Below are 27,865 nucleotides of genomic sequence, written 5' to 3'. Positions count from 1 at the left end.
GCCAACTCTAACATCCCTAGGATATATGAATTTTCCACCCATCAAACAAGCCCTAACGAGGAGCACTTGTTGGCAGCACTGGCAACCCAGGTTTTAAGACTTGGACCCAGTCAGACTAGATCCAGCTTGACACCATGATTCACCTAGGTGGTTCACACCTAACTCAAGTGAGTCCTGGCTCAAATTGAGACTAAACAAGTGGGTCTAAGACACCAAGCCTTTTAGCCATGCCACCAACTTTTAAAACCATCATGTACGCTGGCACTCGCAAAACTCTATATTTACCAAAAATCATCTAATGTTTGAAGAATACATTGTCAACATTATTTACTCCAAAGCTACACATCATCCAATTCTAAATAATACATATTTCATCCGGCATCGATAAATGTCTCTATGCATGACTTCTGCAGTCCAATGCCAGTCTATAAACATCTATCACTCTCATCAAATACACATTTCTCAATATAAACTGTGTTTGGCTGTTTCAGCAAAACACTAACTTAGATTCAGTGCATTCCGCCATGAAAGGTTCCAATTCTAGGCAACATGCAGCGCAACCTAACTTCAGAACTCTTAGAGCGAATTTTGGTTTCCCCACCAAATCTTGTACATCTTCGGCTTCTTTACATTCTATATATTTATATAGAATGTGACTAGTATATGATTTCACCTACAACCCTTCTTTTTAGGCTACAAATCCTTGAATGTTTGTAACTTTTCACTGCTTATGTTATCCGTGACTTTAGTTTTGTCCATGTGGCAAACATGATCTGAACCGATCATCAGTTAGGCCCTACCTTGGATGGGCAATAACGAAAACAACATGCCATCCAAACAATCTTACCCAATTAACTAGGAGGACCTTTATATTGACAGGCAGTGAAAATCTGGTTGATTTTTTGTGGGGTTTTTTACCCCTAAAACCATCCACTTCATTCTCTAAAAGCCCAAAATATAGAATGGTTCAGATTGTTTTGATTGGCATGGTATGTTGGATATGGCTTACCTGAGTAGGATCTACCTGATGATCAGTTTCAATCTCAATCTTGAAAACATTTGTCACATGCACAAGAATGGAGTCACTGATAATTTAAGCAAAAATAAACAACTGATACAGTAGTCTACCCTTTCTTAGTTGGGTGAGCTACGGTCCTAGTCAGGACCGAGCACATGACGAATTTTGAATAGGCCTGGCCCAAGAGGTCTGACAATTGCCGCACCTGCCATTTGTACATGCCCCACAAAATCTGAGGATTGGATGAGGCTCCAATCATGCTCACTCAACCATCTTTTCCTTTCAAGAACTTGAGAATGTTGCCTGTGACTTCCACTCCAGGATGGCAGAACGCAGTGAATGGTTGGGGGTAAGGCGGTTATGCAGGAGCCTAAGCTTGGTTATGGGAGAGATGTTATGCCGCTCGAGCCATGCTTTAATCGCTCTGTATTCATACGTGAATCCATCGCCTGCAATGTAGGGATCCACCATCACTTCCTGCATGCACAAGGTTGAAAAATGCACACCCAAACATGAGAGAGACATGCATATGATACAAAAGATCATACCACATTGGAAAATGCAAGCTATTACACAATGCCCGAGTGAAGAATGTATCCACAATATGGTTGGGTATTCCATTTTGTACAAGTGAGACCCACGGTTTGGTGATGGGCCTACCACTAGAAGGCCCATTGATCCAAAAATCTCTCATATGGGAAAATCTTAACCATTCAATTGGTGGCAAGAAAGTAGATGGTAGAGAGGAAAAACAGAAACAAATCATATTCGGTGGCTAGGATCTGCCAATCCAGAGGCATGCACAGTGGAGCCCACTAGAAGATGACTGCACTTGTACAGACAGAAACACGGGCACACCGTAGACATTCTCAGAATGAGCATGGTATAATGCCTCAGAAAGAAACACAAGGGTGTGTTTGGTTGCACTAAATATCATGAAATTTTCTTGATATTAGGTGCAACCAAACACACCCCAATAGATTCCCTCATGTAATTGAGATTTTTTACCTGAAGAATGGGACAAAAATAGTGGCTTGGGGCATTGATATTGCATCGCCATAGTCTAAAATGAGCATCCGTCATATTCATGAGTTCTTCGAGTTGTGGCATAATTTCAGATTCAAGCTCTGGCCTATCCCTGCATCTCAGCCTGCAGCATTTCAGTGCAATTCTAGCTAACTTCTCTGAATCGGCAAGTGGCCAATCCGTTATTGATTTGTCGAGTACATCTGCAAAGTAACCAACTTTAATAGCATTTTCGATGCTCGTTATCAGACCCCGCGGATGCTTCCCAGTCAACAACTGGAGGACAATGACTCCGAAAGCATACAAATCTGATTTTGGCCGGACCGTACCAGTTCGCTGATATTCAGGGTCCATGTAGTAGAAGGTTCCTGCGATGACGGTTTCTCTGTATTCTGTAACGTTGTCGGGAACAACATCTGATATAAGCTTAGCCATTCCAACGTCTCCAATCTTGCTCACGTAATTATAGTCTAATAAGATATTCCCTGGTTTTAGATCCCGATGGACAATTGGTTCTGGCACGGAACCATGTAAGAAGGCAAGCCCGCAAGCCACTTCAAAAATGATTCTGAACCGGATAAACCACGGAAGAGGTGGTGTGTCATCATGGCGGAAAATCCGGTCCTCGAGGCTTCCATTTCCCATATATTCATAGATGAGGGATCCATTTTCAGGACATGCTCCAAGAAGTAAGACCACGTGGGGATGCTGTAGTTGGCTGAGAATTTCGACCTGCAAGGTGTTCACACTCCAATGTTGAGGACAGCATTCCTTGTATTGCGGATATTATCAATAACATCAGCCGATATTATCTGTATCACAGGTCAGTGATACAGATACAGGGTGTAATTTAAAAAATACACTGTGGTTGATATTATCAATAATATTGCTCGATATTTTCGATGTTACAAGATATTTGTGAAAGCCCTATGAAATAAATGCACTGTATTGTCAATGCATGTGATAATATTGATATTATCAATAATATCACTGACAGTACAGTTAATGCTCATGAAATTCCAGAAAATAAAAAATAGACAAAACCAAGAAATACCCTTGTTTTGAAACTTGTGGGGGAATCTCCTCCTAGGGACTTATTAAATTAGCGTATTATATCTGTTGAAGTATTGCATTATTTCTTAAGGATGAGGGCGCGCACACACACACACACACATATATGAATTTAAAGGATGACTATTTATTGGGTAGAATGGCAACGCCGAACAAGCAATAAATCCAAACACTCAGGTGGCGAACAGCCAACACCCAGGCTAACTTTTCCAAACAGTGCAAAGTGTTTTTTTTAGAAGGTAAAAACGCTGTTGCCAGGAAAGGAACCCAACAGGGCATAGTTTCGGTCCTTGTACAATGAACTGATTATATCTACTTGTTTTTTGCAACATTTTTGAGTCCTAGGTACAACCATGTGTCCTTTAATTTCCCCAATGTTTCCCTGAGAAAGCGATACGTTGCCCAGTATCTGCGATATTTTCGACAATATTGATGCATGCTTCCATATCCCAAGTCTCCGAAACATGTAACGATAATGATATTTAACACTGGTTGAAGATTCATTTGGTAAAGGAGAAGGAAAGGTGTCTGGAACTCTGGGTATCTTTTCATTCAGTTCTGAGGTGGGTCACACATCAACAGCTCAGCACGAGTTGTCATGCAGGGTTTCGTTCTGCAAAACCAAACAGAAGGGAAAGGAATGTTTTGTGGAAGGAAACCTGCAAGATGAAAAGTTCATGCTGAGTTATCAGGGTGGGATCACCCCCAAAACAAGACAAGGCATACCTATATATCTTATTCTCCTCCTCGAGAAATGGAGACTAAGGGTATAGACTGTAGAGAAAAATCAGATACTGACATACTGTTTGTTCAGTTAACATCAAGGCTCTGAACGTAACTCACCCAAATCAAAATTGATTTATCCTTGTCATGGAAATGAGAGCTGGGAGTTTGGTATTTCAGTGACTGGACCAATTTTTAGAGAGCCATTCATTGACTCGGTTGAGTTTTCAGATTTAAACAACAACTCACTTGGTCTAAAACCAAGTCAACTCAGCTCGGCCAAAGATTAAGACAATAAGTTCTTAAACAATGTTTGACATTTGAAACTGCAGCTAACTGACATCACATTAAGATGAGAGACAGAATGGAAAATTTTAAGAGTTTTTGACATATTGCCCACCATCTTTTGGCGAATTACCAAATAACCCACTCCCTTTTTAGTATTCCTGAATAAACCCCCGCCATTTCTGCCATAAGCCAAATAAACCCCTTTGTAACAGAAGTGTGACAGACAGAAATCAGCAACCATGTTAACTTTGAGCTTTATGAAGTGTAAAATGATGTTTTTGCCCTTGCACAACATAAAACCCATGTACAAGAAATTTTTACCCTCATGTGTAAAGACCTTTTTGCGCTTCTTGCACATGGTTTTTCATATTGTGCAAAGACCAAAAATGTCATTTTTCACTTCCTATAAAGGTTAACATGGTTACTGATTTCCATCAAAGTTTAGTGATGACAGGTGTTTATTTGGCTAACCTAAGCCTAGCAATAGGTCAAGGCTGGGCCTGGATTTTGATCAAGTGGGGCTTGGCATGAGGGCCGGGACTATTCAAAATTTTGATTTTGCTAGGCCCAGGCTTGGCCCGTTGCCAGCCTTGCTAGTGGCAGAAAAGGTACAGGATTATTTGGAAATTTGCCAAAAGGCTGGGGTCAATATGTCAAAAATCTAACTTTTGAGTATACCTCTTTCAGAAATTCCTCTTTCTTGTCATACGCATCTTGCAGAAGAACCTTAACCGCTACTGGGGTGTGATCAATGTTGCATCTGTACACTTTCCCATACCCTCCCTCGCCTATCTTTCTGGCCTCAGAGAAGCAATCAGTTGCAGCCTCTATCTCAGCCTTGGTGTACCTTCTGTACCTTCTATCAGCTGATAATAAAGTATCCACTATTCTCTTTCTTTCAGATGACTCCTTAAGGGCAGACATTTCCGCTCTCTGTCTTTCGTGAGCCTCTTTCGCAAGCAATTGTCTTGCTACCTCAATTTCCTTACTGACTTCCAAATGCTTGGCTTTCTCTTCTGCTATGATTTTATTGGATATTTCTTCCTTTTCAAGGGCAACTTTCACTTTCCTCGCATCATCAGAGCATTCAGTAAAAAGTAACTGGACCTGCAAAGCAGCATCTAAAGTAAACCAACAAGATATATAAATATGCAGACGTAAATACATACATACATTCTTAGATATGCACACGGATGCACGCACATGGTACATTTCTAGTATCTGGGTATGCATCTTTTTTTTTTTTTTTTTCTTTTTCTTTTTTCCTTCCATATGTTTGCATAAGAGATAGTAATGAAATTTCCGTGAGGATAGACAGAAGAGGCGATTTGTGGGAAACTTACCACCCAGCATGTGTGAAAGAAACAGGAAATTCACCAGGTGGGGCTGTTCATGATCATGCCCTGGCCCAGAATCAGGCTGGTGCAATCATCAAGTGGGCCAAGAGTGTTTGAGAAAAAAAAAAGGATTGTAAGAGAAAAATAACACACTCTATAATCAACGCTAAGGTTCGGAAAGCCTGATTAGTGGAGACAGCCTGGTTTTTGGGTCAGGGGACATTGACAGTGGGCTCCATCTGATAAATAGCCCAAATCTCTCACAAATGGGCTGAAACGGCACATTCTGTCTCAATTTGTCTGTCCAATCAATGCTCACTCATGTCACCCTAGCATTTATCATTTGCATAGTGATTGAGATTATCTACATCAAACTAGCAGTTACCTTATTCCTGGCATAGACAAGGTCTTCACAAGCTTTATTGTACATAGAAAGAGTATTTCGTAGTTCTAGCCTCAATCTTTCCATTTCAGTCTCAGCATCAGCCTGCAAAATATGCCATCCCACAGACATAACGGCTGTATATGAAACCAGTTTTTATTATTTTAATTTGTTTTATGAAAAGAATCATCGGGCTATGGATAAATAGAAATTGCAATAATCTAACCTGCTCTGTGCATTGTAGGACCAAAGCAGTGTCCTGGAAAGTAGCCACAGCATCATGTTCCTCAATTGCTTCAATTTCTTCTAAGGTCATATTTTCGAAGTTATGATGGTTGCCCTTTTGGTACTCTTCTCCACTAGAAGATAATAGAGAGGGTACTCGAGATATTCCATCGGCAGAAGTACGAGAATCCATGGTATTAAATGATCGAGAAAATCTGATGCCAACATCTGGTTTTGATGCATCTACGGAATCATTACCTTTCGACTCCATGGTACTGCTACATATCTGTTTATCAACTTCTCTCTGTGTAAATGTATTATGAGGCTGATTTGAGCTGCGCATGCTGGAAGTAGCACTCAACCCTGCAAGGATCAAACAACAATAATTGATTACCGTGGATGCAAAATCACAAAGAACGGTCAAGTTAGACTCTGGAAAAGGCAAGGTTATCAGCATACCGCTAACAATATGGAGATTGACCAATTTCTTGGTTATCTTGTGTCGTGAAACTGGGAGATCAGCCAATTTCATTTTTAACTTGTATCGTGAAACTACATAGATGTTGCAATTGTTAGGGGCCAATTTCAGGACAGTAGATGGTATGTCAGGGCCCTTCAGCTTCCTACAAAATAGAAAATGATTAACCTAAAAGAATGATGAAAATGTGTGATGTTCCCATCCACAAAATATAGCAAGGATACAGATAGCAAGCTCATGCATCAGCTAATTTCATCGAATCAAGAGTTCAGGAATTTCACTTGTTGTAGACATCAGATCCTTGTATAAAGAGAGAAATGATGAAAGAAAAGTAAAAATAAGATGTGAGAGAGACTTCATACAACTACTCTTTGGCTCTCTCCTTGTATATTTATAGTGCCATTGGCAGATGTTACGATAAAGTTGACTACCATCACAATAAGAAAAAGTAAAATACACCTGGTTTAGTATACCTCAGGCGTACACAATGAAATACTACAACAGCTACTGCATCAAGGTAGAGCACAGAGTATCCTACATGCCCAGCTTGTATAGAGTATAAAAAAAGAGTAAAATCACTGTTTGAGTATTGCTTTGCCAGTCATCATTTAATGGATCACCTACAGCAGGCACCAAGACATCATTGGTCGACTATTGTTTCCGCAGTGTGGATCACCTACAACAGACACTGGGAAATCTTTGTTAAATTATCACTTTCCCAGTCATAACAGGAGATGGATCATCTATAGTAGACACTCATTACTTTCCCAGCGATAACAGGATGATTATCTATAGTAGGCACCACAACGTCATGGTTAGACTATCACTTTCCTAGCCATCATTGGATGGATCATCTACAGAAGGCGCCACGACATCATTGTTAGATTACCATTTTCCTTCTCTTCCTTGTCATTCAATCCCTAATCCAAATCAACCATAAGCTTAACCCCGATCGTCTAAAAGAGTCCATCCTTATCTTGATCTCTCAAACCTTAGATACTAATTTTCTTCTCTTCATTTAATATCCAATCCAAATCAAATCATAAAAACCTAAAATTCTCTCTCTCTCACATATATATATATATATATATATATATATATATATATATATATATATATATATATATATATATATATATATATATATCCCAAAAGCAAGCAGTACAAGGGGAGAAGGTTCGTGGAACTAAGGCTAACCTCCCAAGGATCAGGTGGCAAGCTGCCTACACCAAAGGTGTCCCCTACAAGCAGTGTTTGAAGTATCGGTATTGCTACAAGTTTCACTGGCTGGGGATACAGAAACAATATCAATATCGCCAATAATATCGGTCGATAACCCAAAATGCAGGGAAACATGGGAAAACCAGTGGAATTTTTCAGTGAAACTATAGAAGATGCTAAAATACATATTTTTGCATATTTAGGAATTAAAAAATTGAAAAAAAAAATGCATACATAATAAGTTTCCATTTAATGGGGGGCTAAATGCATGTGTTGTCGTAAGAAATCAGTCCAACCATCCCACCCATCCCATCTATCCATCCGAACATCGATCGATATTTCAAAATATCGACAACACACAACTTTACACTGAAAAATCACGATAACTGGAAAGAAAACGAAAGATTGTGGACTCAATACCGCCCATGTTGTGATAATGATAACATCCCAATAATATCGTCGACAAATTGAACACTACATACAATCATGTGCCCATAAAAAAAAAAAAAAATTGAAATGGAAAATTTTTTAATAAACAGATTTTGGCAATATCGATTCATTGGCAATATTATCGAAATATCGCTAGTACACTGGCGATACAAGTAACACTTGGAATTTACACAATAAAAAATATTGGTGATACAGTAGGGAAGATTTTGGTGAAAGACAAGACCCCACCCTGCTAACAAACGCATCTACCCTCAGGTCTTACCCAAAATTTTCAGTGTTGGCCTTTTGAATAGCAGGCCACGTTAATGGAAGACAGGAATGGGACATGAGAGAATGAAATGGCACACAGGGAGACACAATTAAGCTAGTAAGAGCACCCATGCTCAACAGAAAAAGCTATACAATAGTGTGCCATTAGGCAGTTTGATAATAGTGAATAACATTTCTTTTTATCTGTAAATTTTCCCTTTTACCTATTTCCTTATTTCCCAAATTTATTTCAAAAGATTCTCATAAAAAGAGCAGGAACAACAAAGCCGAATCTAGTGACTTATATTCAACTTAGCAGTTGTAATTGACTCTTCACATGATCATGGTCATGACTGCGTTGGGCCACTATTTTCAAGTCTTAAAACTATATTTGCACGAAGCATGAAGTGGCAACAAGTGTGGGTGTGGAGCAGGGACGCAGCTGTTTAAAAATGTTAGCAAGTATAAACAGCTAGGAAGCGAGAGTGGGAATGCAATTCTGAAGCATGATTCGAAGTGGGAGTGGCACCATATTAGAAGGATTCTGGAACTAAGCTTAAAATAAAGGAAATCATGATTGCTTTCAACATTCATTTGCAAGAACTTATTGGTGATTCATTTCAAACACTTGATTGAATAAAAGGTAGCCAAGTCTTAGATGCTAGGGCTAGACCTTTCGAGTACTACATGAAAAAAATAATAATTGTTCACCAATAAAGTTGAAGGGTAGTTTTTAACGTCTAAAAATTTCAAAGGATGAAGGGCCAACCCATTGCGAAATACACTATATTAGATGAACATGCTTATGCCATAATACACTTGAAATGAATCACCACCAATGGTGAAATACTAGTGCATCACTAACTACCGTAAAATACACCTGGGATGTTCATCACTTGGGGGATACACACCTATGGATGGTTATCATATATGCATGGAATGTACACTTGAGGCACCAGAGGCAGGTTGACATGTGGTAAAGTTAATATCTGAGTATGTGGTGGTACTACCATGTGGAATATTAATAAGAAAAAGTATTATGAAATAAACTAAGGGTCTGTTTTGATCAGTGGAAAATAGGATTCCAGTGGAAAAGGAAATCAATTTCATTAGGTCTGACGGTTTCGCTCGTTCGCAAAAGACATGAGGACAAAGGAAATAGATTTTCCTTTCCACAACTTTCCTTAGAAAGGGGTCATTTCCTTTTCCTTTCTAAAACCTAAGAAATGAGATTTCCACCTTTTTGAGAGACAACTTACCTTTTGACCAATAACAATTTCACATTTCCATTGACATCATGTACGCCAAAACAACCAGGTTATGTAAGGATTCTTTTCCATAACTTTCTTATTCAATAGTTTTCCATTAGATGTGGCATTCTCCTTTCCTCATCTACTTTTTCGTTTCCACCAATCCAAACAGCCCCTTACGAGGTGTTTGGTTGCATGAAATTAGTAAATTCATGATTTAGGAGGTTCATTAATTGGTATCTTCATGAACATAGTAGTTAATGATTTAGTGGATTTATTGTTTGATTTTCTTTGTTAACTTCATGATTTTCTAGTTTGTTATTTGCTTGGCCTCGTCAAATTCATATTTTTGGGAATCCATAGTTTCTCAAGTCCTTTAGAATCCTTTTTTCTTTTCTTTTTTAACTAGTCAATCGTCATCAAAATTGATGCTCCAGATCAAGTATAATATAGAAAGGTCCAATCATGGTTCTGAGCTATAGTTGATTGGGCTTTATCTTGCACTAAGTTCTACGGATTGTCAACATCGAGATTCTTTCTAAGTGGACATTGTTGCTATGCTTGTGTATCATCTTTTCCCATTTATCCCCTGGTAAGAGTGTGGATTCTGAATTTATAACATTTTCTGGATGGGAGGCATTCTTAGGATCTCAAATGGAAATGTGAAATTTGCATTCTCCAATCCTGCGTGGGAAGGTGATCATATATTTACAAAATCTGAGGCTCTTTGTGAGGGACTTAGAATTTTTCTTTCTTTTCTTTGATGGTCCACTAATGGGCATCAAGCAAGCGGGAAGAACCTTGGAGTTTGGCATTTCTTTCAAGCAAGACTGGGAATGTTTCTTCAAGCCTAAATATCTCATTGTCCTCGGTTTCTAGTGTTGTCGATGTTGTTTCCAGCAACATTTCCAGACAAGGTATTCAGTTGCAAAGGCTTGTATTCAGAATTCTCTTCCCCAGTTGTAACTTCCCTTTATTTGAATAAAAATTTCTTTATTCACATGCAAAAAAAAAGAAGGAAAGTTAAGCCATGTCATTTTGAGGGTCTTCCATTCTATGGTACCCACTCACATATTTCACAAGATATAGGTGGAGTGGGAGTGGGGATATGATATTGTAGGCATAACTCTGCCAGGTATCCAGACTGCATTAGTCCTTTGGTTCAAAATTCAAATTACATACTACAAAGCTGACGAATTACTAGGTTCTACAAATAATGAGTGGGATTTTTTTTTTAAAAAATTATTTATTTATTTATTTATTAGTAATTAACTTTATACTATAAGTCTTTGCCAAAACTAAAAACAATTATGGATCATAAACATATTATAGTTCCCATCTCAGTTCCTTGCAGGTAACATCCAAACCAAAAATGCAATAAATAATGAACCATTTGCGGAAAATATTATGCAAAGAACATGAGTAAGAAGTTAACAAAAATGATACTCGGAAATTATACCTCAAAATCCAGTTCAAAGAAGAAGAGCCCAAGACTATACTTGTGATGCCTGATTCAGATAAATGTCTCACAAGTGCAGCTGCAGGATTGTCATCATTTAACACCAATGTCTCCATCTAAACAATTTTTTTGATGTACTAGTTAAATGTTTGCTATAAATTCATAAAAAATGATTATTATAAATTTATCTGGAGAGAGAGAGAGAGATTCAACCACCTCTCTTGTTCTGCATAGTCTCTTGAATGGGAGAAATTTTTCTTCAAATTTTAACTTCATGTCTTGCATATACATGTCCACTACATCACCGCGTATTTGCTTGATGGGGATATGGTTGCCCGCTGTAGAAAAAAACTCTCCAAACATGATAAACAACTAAATGGGGAGTTTAGCAACACACTACGTACTTCTAAGCCACATACAAAGAATCTAGTAGATATAAAATTTATGTCAATGTAAGGAGTCTTGCCTTCTTCATCATAGAATAAAGTATGAAAAAAGGCTCATCACTGATAATTAAAAAAGTAGAATAAAATATCATACACTACATGATGATGCTAGCAACCAGGTAGAAAAATGTGTGTCATGTGGTAAATTTAATTTGTCGAGCGTGTGCTCTGGTAGTCAACATACATGTTTCATAAGCCAAGGCAAAGAATATCTATTAAGTCCACTTTGGTTTAAGATAATTGGAATCCATATTCGATCATCCAAGTACATCATCTCCTCCCCCCTTCTACTCCCAACTCCTTGCTGGAGTAGGCTCTAGGATCATACAGGACCTCCATGCTCTCAACTCCTGGCCTATCCTATGTTGAATGGTGGGAGGTTCTCACAGTACAACTGTGTAGATCTTACATGTTGACCACTCTGTTCTGAGTATGGAAAAAGTCAATTGTGACATCATCAACTAATAATCCATAAGAGAAGGTCATGAGAACCACACCCCTCTATACAAACTTCCTAAAATCACTCTTCTCTGTTAATGTAAAATCCATTTAATGAAGGAAAAACCTCTGTAACCATTTGGGCTTGAACCATACTTAGAAACACAATAAAAACCCCCTAACAACTTAAACGAAACTAAAACATTCTGAAAATTAGAGCTGGGTGTTCATGAGAGTGGAGAGATTGAGACTGGATGTTGCTCATAGAATTAAAGCTGAATGAAGTGGACAAGTGACATTGGAGTTCTATGTGATCACTGCATACTAATCAGGGTGAAAAGAAAATTTTATGGATAGCTATAAGACCAGCCATGCTTTATGGAAGAGAATGTTGGGAGTAAAAGAACAACATCTTCATAGAATGAGCTTAGCTGGTTAAGGAACAACATGTCCATAGAATGAGCTTAGCTGGTTAAGGAACAACATGTTCATAGAATGAGCTTAGCCAATATGAGAATGTTGACTGGCAGGACACCTGTGTACCCTCTGTGCTGAGTGAGCTGTTAGACACGTGGTATTAAAAGCTCTCTCCCCCTAATGCATTCAGGCCATGTGCCAGTTTAGGATAGGATCTCACAACACCTAGGTGTATGTGTGACCAGTTGGTCAGATTATGGTGAAATGGATGGGTTATTTTCCCATTGTAAAATCCTTCTCCATGATTATACAATGAACCCAATGCTTAGGGCAAGACATTCACAAGAGGAGTACACAAATCTCAACGATTGAAATCGCATGCCTTGCCCTCAGATTGGGTTTTCCAGCCAACTGAGATTGAATTGCCGTCAACAGTTTACATCCACGAGCGTGTCCATACACAATACTGACAAGGCACCCGATCTACGATCTTGAACGTTCATGAACCGCCAGACTCTTGCACTAGGAGATAGAGAAGAGGGTGCTTGCCTGATGAACAGCTTGAATATCATACATGGCATGGCAAGTCTTTGCAATTCCTAATACCAGGGCTCCCCAAAATTTGAGCTATCATAAATCAAGGAAAAGAAAAAGGATAGAAAAGAAGCATAGGTCATTTGGCCCTGTGGAATCTTAAAAGGTGCAGAGAAAGTGTTTCTGCAAAACAATATCTTCGAGAAAGAGATTTTGCCCATTGTATTTGGGTACTGGGAAGGCCATTTTAAGGAATTTAGAAATTATGATTGGATAATGGGAAGGAGAGATGTGATGAGTTTGGGGTAGGGCTTGCCTTCACAACATTTCAAAAATATGACCATAGGAGGAAATCAATTCCCAGAAATTTGCTCCCTAGCTTGTAAGAAGAATCATAAAATGGCTCTTTACATGAATCCAATTCCTGCATGAATTCAAGTCCAGCCATTTCCCAACACCTAAATGTAAGAAACAACCTTGCTAAAGTCATTTGGCTCCCTGGAAAAGTAACCATCTGAAAATGGAATAAGGTAAATTCTTGCGCTTGGGACCCTAAAAGCTAAGAAATGGTTTCTGGTTGGACATATGTTCCAGCCTAAGAACCTTTATTTATTCCTGGCCTCTAGCCAGCTTGCAAATTCCAAGGAAATGGATTCCCTCCCAATGACCATCTCTTTGAATTTAGTGATACACATGGTGGAACTTGTTGCAAGTCCTTACCACTAACCAAACACAATGCCCAGATTCTTCCTAATTATAATCCCATTACCCAAACATAACAAACAAAATCTCTTTTTAAAATACTTTGTTTCCTAGAAACAAATTCTTTAGGGCAGGTTTAGATCTAACCAATTCCATGGGAATCAATGGAAATGGAAAGGTTTTCCATTGATGTGACAGTCTGAAATGTTTGGATGGCAAAGAAAATGGAAAGCAATCATTTCACTTTTCCATAGTTTGCATTCTTTGGCATAAGAAACTAGGCGACCTTTGTCATACATATATGAGATTTCCATTTGTAACCTAAACAAGATCCCAAAAATGGAATCCAAGTTTCAATAGTGTTCATGGAAATAATCATTGCCTAACCATTACCTCTCTTTTCCTTGCCCTTGTAATACATATATCCAAACATGGCCTTCCGCAACTTCTAAACACAAGGAGCCAAACGACCCCTTATCAAGTTATTCCGTAATGGTAACAGTGACCATAACGGCCACTACCATTACCTTTACGATACGGGCTGTAACGGTCGTTATGGCCCCAATAATGGTTATTACGGTCTCTCTCTTTTTAAAAAAAAAAATTAAAAAAGAAAAGAAAAAAACTGAAAAAACTGTATCAGCCCCATAATGGACCGTTACAGGCTGTTATGGCCGTCATGACCCTGTAACATGTAACACTTGCCACCATAACCTTTATGTAATGGCCTTTATGGCCTCGTAACGGCTGTTATGGCACAGCATGCCCCTAATGGATTCAGTTTCCTTAAGGGCTACTTCCCAGCATACAAATCTCTTTGCCGGCAATTTCTCGGGAAATTTTCAGAATTTAAGGTTTTCCGCAGGACATCATCGGGAAAATCTTGCTGAAAATGAAAATATCTATATTAAATTATTAAATAAATTTTAAATGTTTATATATTTTTATATAACAAATTCCTTAATGTTTTTACTATTAAATAATTTTAAAACGTTTTTGTATTTTTATATAACAAATTCCTAAACGTTTTTACTTTTTCCGAGTTAAAATCCAGACAAAAACGCGATATTTTAAAAACTTCCGAGATTTTGAAAAATCTCGCAAGAAGCTAGTGAATTTCTTGCACTTCCCCGGGCAACCAAACGACCAGATGTTTGATAATCCCATAAGCATGAAAGGTCCAGCCCATCTACATGCTGGCACACGTGTGTGAAATCCGAACCATCCATCAGGTGGTCCACCCCATAAAGATGCTCAGGCCCAAAATCAGGCCGGTCAGGGACTCAGGCCACATAGAAAAGCGGGGCCCACCTGATGAACGACTCAGATATCTGCTCAATTTTGAGAGAGAGAGAGAGAGAGAGAGAGAGAGAGAGAGAGAGAGAGAGAGAGTACCAGGCGTAGGGATGGAAGTGGTGAAAGGGGCGACGTGGACGAGCAGGAAGCGACGGGCGTGGGGCATCAGATTCTCGACAGCCCAACGAACGGCTCTGCGGCTCCTGGTGCCGTTGCTGTGGCCCACCGCCACGGCCACGGTGGCATCATCTCTATCGCCCATTCCTCCACCTGACATTGCTCCCGCCCAATTGATGGAAACAGAAAGCCAGACGAAGAATGAAAAGAGGATGACCGAAGAAGACTTTAAGGTTCTGATGCATAGGAAACAGAATAGTGTCCTGATGCGCCTATTCATACATATTAGGGATATGGATTGGAGATCCAGACCGTTTATCTCAAGTAATACATACTAGATAAGTGAATTCAATTAAAAATACAAGATTTCACTATTCCAACACTTCAAATGGTTAAAAAATAAAAACGAACGGTTGGAATAATAGCCAGAGGTGGATGGCTGAAATCATCCAATCTTAATAAGGGATTGGGCGACCGTCCATCCAATATAGGGTAACTCATATCAACGGTATGGATTACCGAAAAATGAACCCCACTTGTACAACATGGATGCATCACTACACTGTTCCTCCATGAGAAATGTCAATTGCAGTCGTCTCACACGTGAACACCAGCCCTACGTGTAATATCCCGCCCGCCAGTCGGGCAACCTTATCTGACCCCGGGGCCCGGGCCTGTGTGGGGTCCACAGAGATGTCCGTGACAAATCCACTCCATCCATCTGTTTTGATAGACCACGATAGGATGGTATTCTAAAAATCAGGTAGATCCAAAACTCAGGTTGGCCACAATAACAAAACAGTGGGAACAGAAACATCTACCGTTTAAACCTTCCTCGAGCTGACGATGATGTTTATATGCCATCCAAACCGTTCGTAGAATCATTACCACTTATATAAACTATATCTCACCACCGCCAAACGTTCAATCCCCAATTTTTCGTGTGGTATGGCCCACATGACCTCTGGATCGGTCTGATTTGTAGAATCCTATCCTAGTGTGGTATTTCAAAACAGATGAACGGAGTGGATTTGTCTCTATGGGCCCACACAGCTCCAGCCACAGAGATGTCGTCGTGCCCGGGCTTACAGGCAATCCGCTCCGTTCCATGCATGCATGCATCTAATGAACTGGAGCGGATTAGGTGTTACTCGGGTAACCCGTCAGTAGCTGTTACTCTTACTGTGTGGGGCACACCATGATGAATATATTGTATATCATGCCCTCTATCTACTTTTCCAGCTCATTTGAGGATTCGATCTTAAAAATTAAACAGTCCAAGGCAGATTGCCCGGTGGGGCCTACCATGATGTATGTGTTTTATTCACATTGTCCATCAGTTTTGCCAGCTTAATTTAAGGCATGAGCCCATAAATGAGGTAGATCCAAAGATCAAGTGAACCACGTTATAAGAAATAGTGGACAACCTGGATGAAGAAAAAACATAGATATTAGTTTAATCCATTTGAGCTTTGGATCTGCGTTAATTTTACCTTAATCATGCCCTAAAATAAGCAGTTAAAATGGATGGATAGCATGGACAAAACACATACAAATATTACAGTAGACTCACAAAGTTGGGTCCATAAGGCAATAAGCATTGCCCCAAACTATGGGTATCAGGTGAGATATTGCAGCAGTATTAAGGAGTGAGAAATTAATCTAATTTGCTTAGGTAAACTAGGGATTATCCCACATACCTGAAAAGAGTAGGAGAAAATTAGAGGGAGGAAAAACAGCGAGAGCTTGAGATAGTTGGCCATTGTGGGCAAGTTAAATATAAGTCATCCATTGGTGTCTGAGGGAGAAATGACCTGTGTATAAGAATAGCCACATTTTGAAGTTGAAAAAATTATCCCTAACTTCAATTAAAATGTCTTTTCATGTATCATTTTATAAAGTAATGAGAGAGATTTTTTTATTTTTTTTCCCACCAATTTTCCTATAAATTAAATGTGTTATCATTATGATTTTATTACTGTAAATCAAATATGAAAATCATTAGTTAAATACAGGTGTATTCAAGAGTACATGAATTTATAATCATTGCACCTTTTCATGATATGACCTGAAAATTTTAAATCCAAATAATGACATCATTATATTTTGGTAATTATTTGGTATTAATATAAAATGCCATCAATATGATTTTACCATCAATAATTCAAATATAAAAATTAATAGTAAAATATGAATGTTGTTAGGAAATAGGTAACATAATTTATAATAACTATATTTTTCCTTTACATTATCATGGAATTGGTGAAACAAACGTGCCCTTAGATTCAATTAAAATGTAGACAATAAACCTCATTTTTAGATAGTCTATGTAGTGGAATCAATACGTTCACCTCATTTTTAGATATGAGTCCATGTAGTGGAATCTATATGATCTGAGAGCACTTCAGAATTTCTCGATACTAAATACCAAAGAAAACATAAAACAGAGAAATGCTCCATTACTGTCAGAGCACTATAAGTTATAATGTTCCTAAATACACAATTCACTTGGACAGCCTAATCTGAATTTTCCATTATTAAGTTCAAAACGCATTCCATAGGCTACTATGCAAATGATCCAATCCATCCATGATTTGGCCTTATTTCCTACAACCATATATAATTTCTCCCTGGCCATGGATGAGATGGTTATGCACTAGACATGACAGACATTCTAGATCAAAAGAGCAACTGGAAGTACTATAACTTAGTGTATTGAGCAATGCTCTAAAAAAAAAAGGAAAAAAAAAAAACTAATGAAAGCAATCTACTTCACCTTTTCAAGATTGAAGAAGAAGGATGTCTGTTTCAAATGGGCCGCCTTCTTTCGCTGTAAATGCCAGCGTAGATGGATTTAGTGTTGTCGTCTTCCCACTGTAATCCTTCCCACCATTCTCTTTCGCCTTCTATTTTTCCTTGTATTTCTTGAATTCCAGACCACAAGAGAGGGAGCTTCTTTAACTTAGGACACATATTGATACGGATCTTTTCTAGAGATGCGAGGGAGGGTTGCTGGCTGCAAATGCTTGATAACTTTGGTAATCTGCGTAGCTGTAGGACGTGTAATTTTAGGAGTGCATTATCTGGCAGCACGCCTTCTATAATCTCCTCCATTCTATCACAACCAATTACCGAAAGCTCCTCTAACTGGTTCAGATGTTCTACCATATTAGAGGAGAAGAGACACCTTAGCTTGGGACATTCTTCAACCTTTATTTTTCTTAGTTGTCGAAGACTTGTATGTGGGCGAGGAACGCTGCCATCGAATAACTTCTCCAACTTAGGTAAAGTGTGGAGATCCAACTCCTCTAAACACTGCAACCCATCATCTCCCACCTCCCTCCAATCTATAATGCATTTCAGTCCATTGAAGTCCTTGATTTGAAGCCATCTTAAGCTCTTCGAATCGCCTACTAACTGAGAAAGACGTGTTAGAACTTTGCATTTCTCGAAGCGTAAGAACTTGGCATGTTTTATCAATTCCTCAATCCCATGGGGGAAACTGTCACAACCACAAATGTTCATCTGCTTATCACAGCCCTTGAAGATGAAATTCCCGCCGACCTGAATCTTGAATCTTCTCAAGTCCGACCATGACCAATGGAGCATATCATGTGCGATGAAGCCATTAAGACCGGATACGCTGATACTTAAAGAAGTCAGGCGTCTCAAGCTTACGACCTCTCCCAGAATAGCTTCACTCATATGTCCTAACACCAACATTCTTAAATCCTCAAGATTAGATAGCCTTGATATCACATTGGGGGGAACTGCGGCGAATGCATTGAAATACGACAGATCCAACCGCTTAAGTTTACCCAAGCTTGCAATGCCTTGAGGGAATTTTTTGATGCCAGAGAAGGATAGATCTAGCAATTGGAGTTCCTTTAGCTGTCCTAATGGCGGCACCTCCACTAGATCTCTGCAATATCTTAAAATAAGCGCGTGTAGATTCACCAATAGGGATAATGACATTGGGAGAGATTCGATGCAAGTATTACTTAGATCGAGGATCTGAAGTTTCGGCATGAGCTCGAAGAAACTACTATGAATGGTATGCAATTGATAGTTGTCATTGAGGAACAAGGAGATCAAGTTAGGGCAATTGGGTGTAATTTGGAGATGTTTTATTTTGTTGTGCATCAACGAAATCCTTCCAAACCCTCCCCACATTTTCTCTTCTGGTGGCTGCAGTAGTCCTTCCGCGGATAGCGCAAGGACTCTTGAGTTTGAAGCAGATGATGACGATGATAGTGAAGTGATCCATACCGCCAAGTCGTGTACCAAATCATGCATCCTAACATATTCATTACCTCGAGACCCTTCTTCTAAGAGGCATGCATCCTTGATTCTTTCAAGGATGCCATGCGCCTTGTTTGATGCTTCTTCCAAGTTATTCACATTTTCTATGAATCCTTCTTCCATGACCCAGCATGTTACTAGCTCATCTATTTCTATATCATAATTTACTGGAAATAGAGAACAATAAAGAAAACAGAGTTTGATACTATCTTCTCCTAAGTAATCATAACTAAGTTTCAAAGGAAGAAACACTTCGCGCTCCATACCTGGAACCTCAGGCGATGATCCTTTCAATGCCCTCAATGCGTTCTCCCATAGCTCTTTCTTATCTTTGCGATGCATGGCCCGTCCCACCGTCTTAATGGCAAGTGGTAGTCCACCACACTCTTCCACAACCTTCTCTGCTACTGGTCGAATATCAGGTGATAGAACCACATCCCCACATCTTTCATAGAACAAATTCCACGCCTCCTCACGCGTAAGAGTCTTCACTTTAATTTGCATATCAGCCCCCATCGCATTACACACTGCAATGGATCGAGTGGTTATCACGACTTTACATCTGTTTTGCTTGTCGGGCTTTGGAATTCCAACTTGATCCAAGTTAAATGCTTCCCATAGATCATCTAAGATGAGCAGATACCTCACATTCTTCAACCGAGCAAACAACCTGTCCCTCTTTTCTTCATTGCTGCGGAATTCCATACCCAATATGTTTCCAATCTTCTCTTGGATTGATCCCAAATTAAGGTCTTTGGACACAGTCACCCAAATCACGACATCAAACTCATGGGTTCCGATGAGCCTATTGTTAACTGCTTTCATGAGAGTGGTTTTCCCTATTCCACCCATGCCACAGACACACATCATGCTGTTCTCCTCATCGTGCAAGCATTGCCATATATCCTCCAAGGTTTTCTCAGACGTGTTTTGCTGTCCACGAGGTAGCGAAGTTTGCATCTCCAACACCTTTGGCCGGAGAGGACTCACAGCCACCCTATCGAAGCCTCCTTTTCCTTTGAGGTTTTGGACATCTTTGTTCATTTTAGCGACCCTTTTTCCCAATTTATAACGAGACAAGTGGTCGGTGCAACAACCATTCAAGCATGTTCTCATTTGTTCGAACTCCAATCTAATTGAATCGACTTCAGTTTCGATATCGCTTACTTCCAGTAGCCAATTATCCACTTGCCGTATCCGTGTCTTTCCGACTGTTGTAGCAGCCTCGACGTTTGCTTGAATGTCATCGCGATTGCATTTTAGCTCCTTAGTTTCGTTCGTCAATTTGGTGATGTTGTCATTGAGGTGTTTGAGATAACCAATTTGCCGAGAAACAGGAGCCCATAAGAAGAGAATCACCTGCACAACTGGACCCAAATAGTCCATATCTACTAGATGATGGATAGCTGAGGAAGTGTTCCAAGGTTGCTGAGGGATGAAGCGAAAGTATTGTTGGAAATAAAGCTGTGAAATCTAAGTATTTCTTATCTTTCAAGATGCTGAGAGAAGGAAGGGAAAGTGTTGATTTTGAGAGAGAGAGAGAGAGAGAGAGAGAGAGGGAGTTCCTTTTGCCTTTGTCGCGACTAGAGCAATTGTGACTATCATTATTCTGTAGATGAATTTAGAACAAAGAGACAAACGTTTGTTGGAGCTCGATGAATTAGAATCTTGAGTATTCAAATGGACTGGGTTCATTTATGTAACGTGGTAGGCTTTACCGTGCCTGGTTGTTTCATGTGTTGTATAAAATTTTATCAAATAAGTGTTATGAGTGATTCTTACCCATTCAAATCATCCAAATACTCAACATAACAGCATCACCGTTACAGTTATGGTCACCACTGTTACAATAATTATAATACAAGCTAAAACTCATTACATATTAACAAAAGAAAAAATAAATAATTTATTTCAGCCACCACAGGCGCTATTTTTTCCATAATGGCTATTATGACTACTACCACCTCATAATGCGTAATAGTTTTCAAGTAATTATCTCTTAATATCATAATCCTGAGCCACTGTTCTTAGTCAGATTGCACATGGTTCCGAGTGAAATACGTCAACACAAAAGACAAGAGAGACCAAATATATATGAGAAATGCTCACACGCGCACCTACTTACATGAGCACCCGTGCACATATTTGCATGTGTCATGGGCACATAATGATTTTAACGGTCCACCTGATGTGGCACCCATTGGAACTCTATGAGCCCAATTTTCAGCCTGATTCAAAACTTTGGTGGGCCATAGAAAAGAGAAATGCAAATCAAGGAAGGAAACTGTGTCCTTTTTCCACGGCCCACCAGAGTTTTGTATGGAGGTGAAAGTTGGGCTAGTGAGATTTCAAGAGTTCCGCATCATGTGGACTGTTCAGATTCTGTGACCATGGCATGTGTGCAAAGTTGCACGCGCACGGGTGCTCACCTAAGAAGGTGCGCAGGTGGCAATCCTCCTATATATACAGAGAGAGTAGGGAAAGTAAAACGACCAGTGAAGAGCAAAAGACTTTTAAGTGGGGAAATTTCCTACTGAACGACCCATTCATGGCCCACCAGCCATTTAAAGCCCACTTCTTTTTAAGCATCCAAGAATACTCCCCTGTGTACGGGCGACTTTTTAAGGGACCAAAATACCCCCGTCATTCATTCCTTCCGTTAGTCGACTGGCTGGTGTGCGAAGACGAGACGCTCCTCGACATGGGCGCCACAATGATGTATTTATTATATCCACACCGTTCATCTATATTTCGAGATCATTTCAGAGCATTATGGGAGAAAAAGAATCATATCCAAAGATCAACTGGACTACACCACAAATAGCAGCGGGAAACTTGATTTTCACTGTTAAAAATTTCGTAGGGCCCACCATAACATATATTTTCCATCCAATCTATTCAAAAGGTGAAAAAAGATTTGGATGAAGAGGAAAATCAAATTTCATATTGATCTAGACGTTCAATCCTCCACTGCCTTTTACAACGTGGTCAACTTGATAGCTAGATCTGTCTTATTTTTCGTCTCAAGCCTTAACACAAGTTTGCCAAATAGATGGACGGTTTGGATATAACACGTACATTATAATGGGACCTACAAAAAAGCAATGAGGATTACAAAAGGAAAAAGAGGAAAAAAAAAAAAAAAAAAAACAGCCTCATCCGGCCCGGTCGTTGCCGTCCCACCTGTGCAATTTTTATTTATTTATTTATTTATTTATTTATTTTTACAAGGAGAACTTTTTCTCTCCTACATTTTTCTCTAATACATATTTATTTAAATATGTATATGTAAGCAAATAATTTTTTTTCTCTCTTTTTAAACGTTTTTTTCTTTATTCATTAATAAACATATCTCCTAAACCAGAATAGTTACTTAATATACCATATAGGATTTTGGGGTAGGAGATGCTACTTTAGCTAACCAACCTACTTATTTTTCAAGATTCCATCAGGCCGATGGTCGAAAATCCATTTCATTTACTTTGCGGTTAATTTCAATTAGTTCATGACCAATTCCATTCATTTCATTCACTTCACGGTCAATTTCAATCAATTCGCGGTCAATTTCATTTCACGGTCAATTCCATGCATTTCATGGTCAATTCCTTTCACTTTCACAGTCAATTCGCTTCATTTCACAGTCAATTCCATGCATTTCATAGTTAATTAGCTTCACTGCACGGTCAATTCCGGCGATTTCCCTTCACTTCACGGTCAATTCCATGCATTTCACGGTCAATTTCCTTTACTTCATGGTCAATTCCATGCATTTCACGGTCAATTTCCTTTACTTCACGGTCAATTCTCTTCACTTCACGGTCAATTCCATGCATTTCATAGTCAATTCCCTTCACTTCACGGTCAATTCCCTTCACTTCACGGTCATTTCCATTCATTTCACGGTCAATTCCAGCGATTCCCCTTCACGGTCAATTCTATGCATTTCACGGTTAATTCCCTTTACTTCACGGTCAATTCAATGCATTTCACGGTCAATTCCCTTAACTTCACGGTCAATTCAATGCATTTCACGGTCAATTCCCTTCACTTTACGGTCAATTCAATGCATTTCACGGTCAATTCTGATGATTCCCCTTCACTTCATGGTCAATTCTATATATTTCATGATCAATTCCCTTTACTTCACGGTCAATTCCATGCATTTCACGATCAATTTCCTTCACTTCACGATCAATTCCATGCATTTCACGGTCAATTCCCTTTACTTCACAGTCAATTCCATGCATTTCACGGTCAATTCCCTTTACTTCACGGTCAATTCAATGCATTTCACGGTCAATTCACTTCACTTCACGGTCAATTCGATGCATTTCATGGTCAATTCACTTCACTTCACAGTTAATTCGACGCATTTCACGATCAATTCACTTCACTTTAAAGTCAATTTGATGCATTTCATGGTCAATTCACTTCACTTCATGGTCAATTCAATGCATTTCACGGTCAATTCACTTCACTTCACAATCATTTCCATGCATTACATGGTCAATTCCATGCATTTCATAGTCAACTCCGATGATTTCACTTCACTTCATGGTCAATTCGATGCATTTGGTCACGGTCAATTCGCTTCACTTCACAGTCATTTCCATGCATTTCATGGTCAATTCGCTTCACTTCACGGTCAATTCGATGCATTTCACAGCCAATGCCCTTCACTTCACGGTCAATTCGATGCATTTCACGGTCAATTCACTTCACTTCATGGTCATTTCGATGCATTTCACAGTCATTTCCCTTCACTTCACAGTCAATTCCATGCATTTCACGGTCAATTCCCTTCACTTCACGGTTTATTCGCTTCACTTCATGATCATTTCCATGCATTTCACGGTCAATTCCCTTCACTTCACGGTCAGTTTTTAATGGCGGGCATTCAATCACTAGTGGTTCACCTGCGATTTGGATTTGCTTTAATTTTGGGTTCATGCTCTAAAATGACTTGGCAAAATGGATCAACAATGTGTATACAACCAAGTCAAGTTGACTCAGCCAAGTTTTGAGTCAAGTTAACAAGCTCTAGGGCTATGAAATAAGTGCTACACTGGAAAGTTTTATGTGCAACTTCCAATGTTCCTGGAATTACCAGAGGTTGGCTTGCATGTATAGTTTCTTAGAATGATTGCTTCCACTCATTAATGTTATTGTCCAAGGCACTATAGGGCCTTCTTCTCCTTCTTCAGTCCATTGCTTGCACACATTAACTTGTTATTATTGTCCAAGGAACTATAGGGCCCTCAAGCAGCAGGACATGTATGGTGCTCTGATGCTATCCATATTATTAGGCCCACGTGTTGGAGCTGTAGATTGTTCTGCTTGCCCACCATGGATGGACTATTCCCAAATATTCTAGATCGGAAGTTCCTAACTCTTTGATCAGTGGCCTACAAATGGGCAATTGACAACAGAAAAATGGACAAGGACTTGGATAGCTAGGGTCTTCCTATTTGAAAGATTCTAGGCCATCCCCCATCTACAATGAAGTGAACACCTGCATGAAGTGAAAGCACAAATATCAACTCAATACAAAACTTCTGCAACTCTTAATAAGTTTTTAATAGTGGGCGTTAAATGGATGGACAAGACTGGATTAAAAAACATAAATCATGGTGGACCCCAACCCGGTCGACCCCGAATTGCTGTCCAGTAACACGATCGACCCTGACTACCTACCCCACAAAGAAATGGGTCGACTGGGTACCAACTCGGTCGACCGGGTAACTGGACAGCAATTTGGGGTCGATATGTTTTTATCCAATCTGTCCATCCATTTTACAAGTTGCGTAGGTCTTAACTCAGACTATATGGGGCCCACCTTGATGTACATGTTTTATCCATGCCATCCATTCATTTTGCAAGATCATTTTAGGGCATGAGTAAAAAAATGAGGTAGATCCAATACTTATGTAGTCTTTTAGAAGTTTTCAATGGTAGGCATTCAATTTCCACTGTTTTCTATTACATGGCCCACTTGAGCTTTGGATCTACTTCATGTTTGGGTCCATGATCTTAAATCATTTAAACAAATGAATGAACAACATGGATATATAACTCATACACCAAGGTAGGCCCACAAGGTTTTGGCTTGGACTAGTTTGAATTTTGGTTTTCGAGGTGAAATTCCACCACCATTCTAACCTCCATTCCAAACACGCGTGAAGAAAAATGATTACCCATTTACATATAATTTATAATAGTTATAGTAAATCAAACAAGCCATAAACCCTTGATTGGTCTGCTTTGACTGTCTAGTTCTTAAATGATCTTTCCAATGAGCCACAACCAAAAGATTATACCACCAGTTGAGAACAATCCAACTCATCACAGTTTTTGTACGGTCTAGGGGAACAGTAGTGCAAATCCAATGGGTAGGATTAACTAATCATTGGAACCTTTTACCATTGGTTTATACTTGATGTGGCTCATGAATTAGTTTGAATCGGTCAAAACATTCGATGATCTCTAAGGTAACTGGGTTCTCACATACACTATGATCTGTCCACCGTAGTAGTGCGACAAATATCACTCAGATTTTGAAAATATTACAAAAATATCTTGAAAAATACAACAAAAGGTGTTATCAAGATATTTTTAAGATATGGGTAGGGTTTAGAATATGGCATTTTTATTGTAATTTTCACAATCATTTCGCTTTACTTCACAGTCAATTCCATGCATTTCCCTTCACTTCATAGTTAATTCGATGCACTTCACGGTCAATTTCCTTCATTTCACGGTCATTTCCATGCATTTCACGGTCAATTTCGGCGAATCCGTTTCATTTCACAGTCAATTTCATGCATTTCACGGTCATTTCCCTTCACGGTCAATTCGATGCATTTCACGGTCAATTCCATTCATTTCATGGTCAATTTCATGCATTTCACAGTCAATTTAGGTGAATCTGCTTCACTTCACGGTCAATTCCATGCATTTCACGGTCATTTCCCTTCACTTCACGGTCAATTCGATGCATTTCATGGTCAATTCCCTTCACTTCATGGTCATTTTCATGCATTTCACTATCAATTTTGGTGAATCCGCTTCACTTCACAGTCAATTCCATGCATTTCATGGTCATTTCCCTTCACTTCATAGTCAATTTGATGCATTTCACGGTCCATTCCCTTCACTTCACGATCATTTCCATGCATTTCACGGTCAATTTAGGCGAATTCGCTTCACTTCACGGTCAATTCCATGCATTTCACGGTCATTTCCCTTCACTTCACAGTCAATTCGATGCATTTCAAGGTCAATTCCCTCCACTTCATTGTCATTTTCATACATTTCACGGTTAATTTCGATGAATCCACTTCACTTCATGGTCAATTCCATACATTTCACGGTCATTTCCCTTCACTTCACGGTCAATTCCCTTCACTTCACGATCAATTCGATGCACTTCACGGTCAATTCGATGCATTTCAGGTAGCCTTGAGTAGAATGGAAATGGAAGATGTAATGTGATAGTAGGATAGAGATTTAATGAAGAAAATGGGTGAAAAGAAGGAATAGAGATGGAAGAGATAAGTTCGGACGTGTATTTGAGGGAATAGGGATGGCAGGGATGAGTTCGAATGTGTATTTAAGTGTAAGGGAGTGAAATGCATGGAATTGACCGTGAAGTGAATGGAATTGACCGTGAAATGCATGGAATTGACTGTGAAGTGAAGGGAATTGACCACGAAATGAATTGAATTGACCGTGAAGTGAAGGGGAATCGTCGGAATTGACCGTGAAATACACGGAATTGATCGTGAAGTTAAGGGAATTGATCCTAAAATGAATTGAATTGACCATGAAATGCATGAAATGAATTGGATATAACACATATATTCGATTAACAAATTTCACTTAATTTTCCATGTTGCAAAACCTACTAAATTCCAGTGTTTAAATTCTACTATGTACGTTAAATGAGCCCTTGTGTTATTTTCAAGTTGGATTTGTAAAATTGAATTTGAGGGCCACTTCCTGTCATTCCCTCTTGGTTAAAATGATTGTTCTCAATTGAATTCACCTGTAAATCCAAACACAATTCAATCATATGCTGGAGAACTTGTTGCTGAACCCATGGTCATGATAATCATAACAAGATGAATTACCGATAACTAATCAAAATGCTTATCTGCTCTTATATTCTAAATGTTTTTTTTTTTACAAAAAATAGAATCAGTGGACACTTCTGTTTGAGCAGTGTGGTGGGATCCATGACATTAAGGTGGGTGGGACCTAACTGTGGGGCCCACTGTGATTTATGTGACTATATTCATGCCTTCCATTCATAAAACAGCCTGACCCGGTCAACCTCGACTCGTTGTCCCACTACCCACTTATTTTTGTTAATGGCTACGGTTATAGCTACGGTCATAATCCGCCATAGGGAACCCTCGCTTTCAGATATCGCTTTTT

At 39.2% G+C, this 27,865-nt stretch overlaps 2 protein-coding genes across 2 annotated transcripts; both read right to left on the bottom strand.

Annotated features, from left to right (window-relative positions):
- Positions 1 to 267: 267 nt before the first annotated feature.
- LOC131249323 (U-box domain-containing protein 34-like) lies at positions 268 to 15,356 on the bottom strand. The gene is made up of 9 exons (XM_058250004.1): positions 15,110 to 15,356; positions 11,394 to 11,515; positions 11,178 to 11,293; positions 6,530 to 6,693; positions 6,072 to 6,433; positions 5,849 to 5,950; positions 4,805 to 5,233; positions 2,027 to 2,776; positions 268 to 1,495 (listed from the first exon to the last, which is right to left on the bottom strand). Exons 1-9 carry the CDS (start codon positions 15,285 to 15,287, stop codon positions 1,301 to 1,303), a joined length of 2,418 nt encoding a protein of 805 aa, XP_058105987.1. The 5' UTR covers positions 15,288 to 15,356; the 3' UTR covers positions 268 to 1,300.
- A 1,417-nt stretch (positions 15,357 to 16,773) lies between these two features.
- LOC131249322 (disease resistance protein At4g27190-like) lies at positions 16,774 to 20,989 on the bottom strand. Its single transcript, XM_058250003.1, has 2 exons — positions 17,904 to 20,989; positions 16,774 to 16,941 (listed from the first exon to the last, which is right to left on the bottom strand). The coding sequence occupies exon 1, from the start codon at positions 20,813 to 20,815 to the stop codon at positions 17,936 to 17,938; it is 2,880 nt and encodes a 959-aa protein (XP_058105986.1). The 5' UTR covers positions 20,816 to 20,989; the 3' UTR covers positions 16,774 to 16,941; positions 17,904 to 17,935.
- Positions 20,990 to 27,865: the final 6,876 nt, after the last annotated feature.

Source organism: Magnolia sinica, chromosome 6, assembly GCF_029962835.1.
Source record: "Magnolia sinica isolate HGM2019 chromosome 6, MsV1, whole genome shotgun sequence".
Taxonomy (NCBI): domain Eukaryota; kingdom Viridiplantae; phylum Streptophyta; class Magnoliopsida; order Magnoliales; family Magnoliaceae; genus Magnolia; species Magnolia sinica.
Note: the sequence above shows the minus strand (reverse complement) of the source record. Positions and strands in the feature narration are given on the sequence as shown.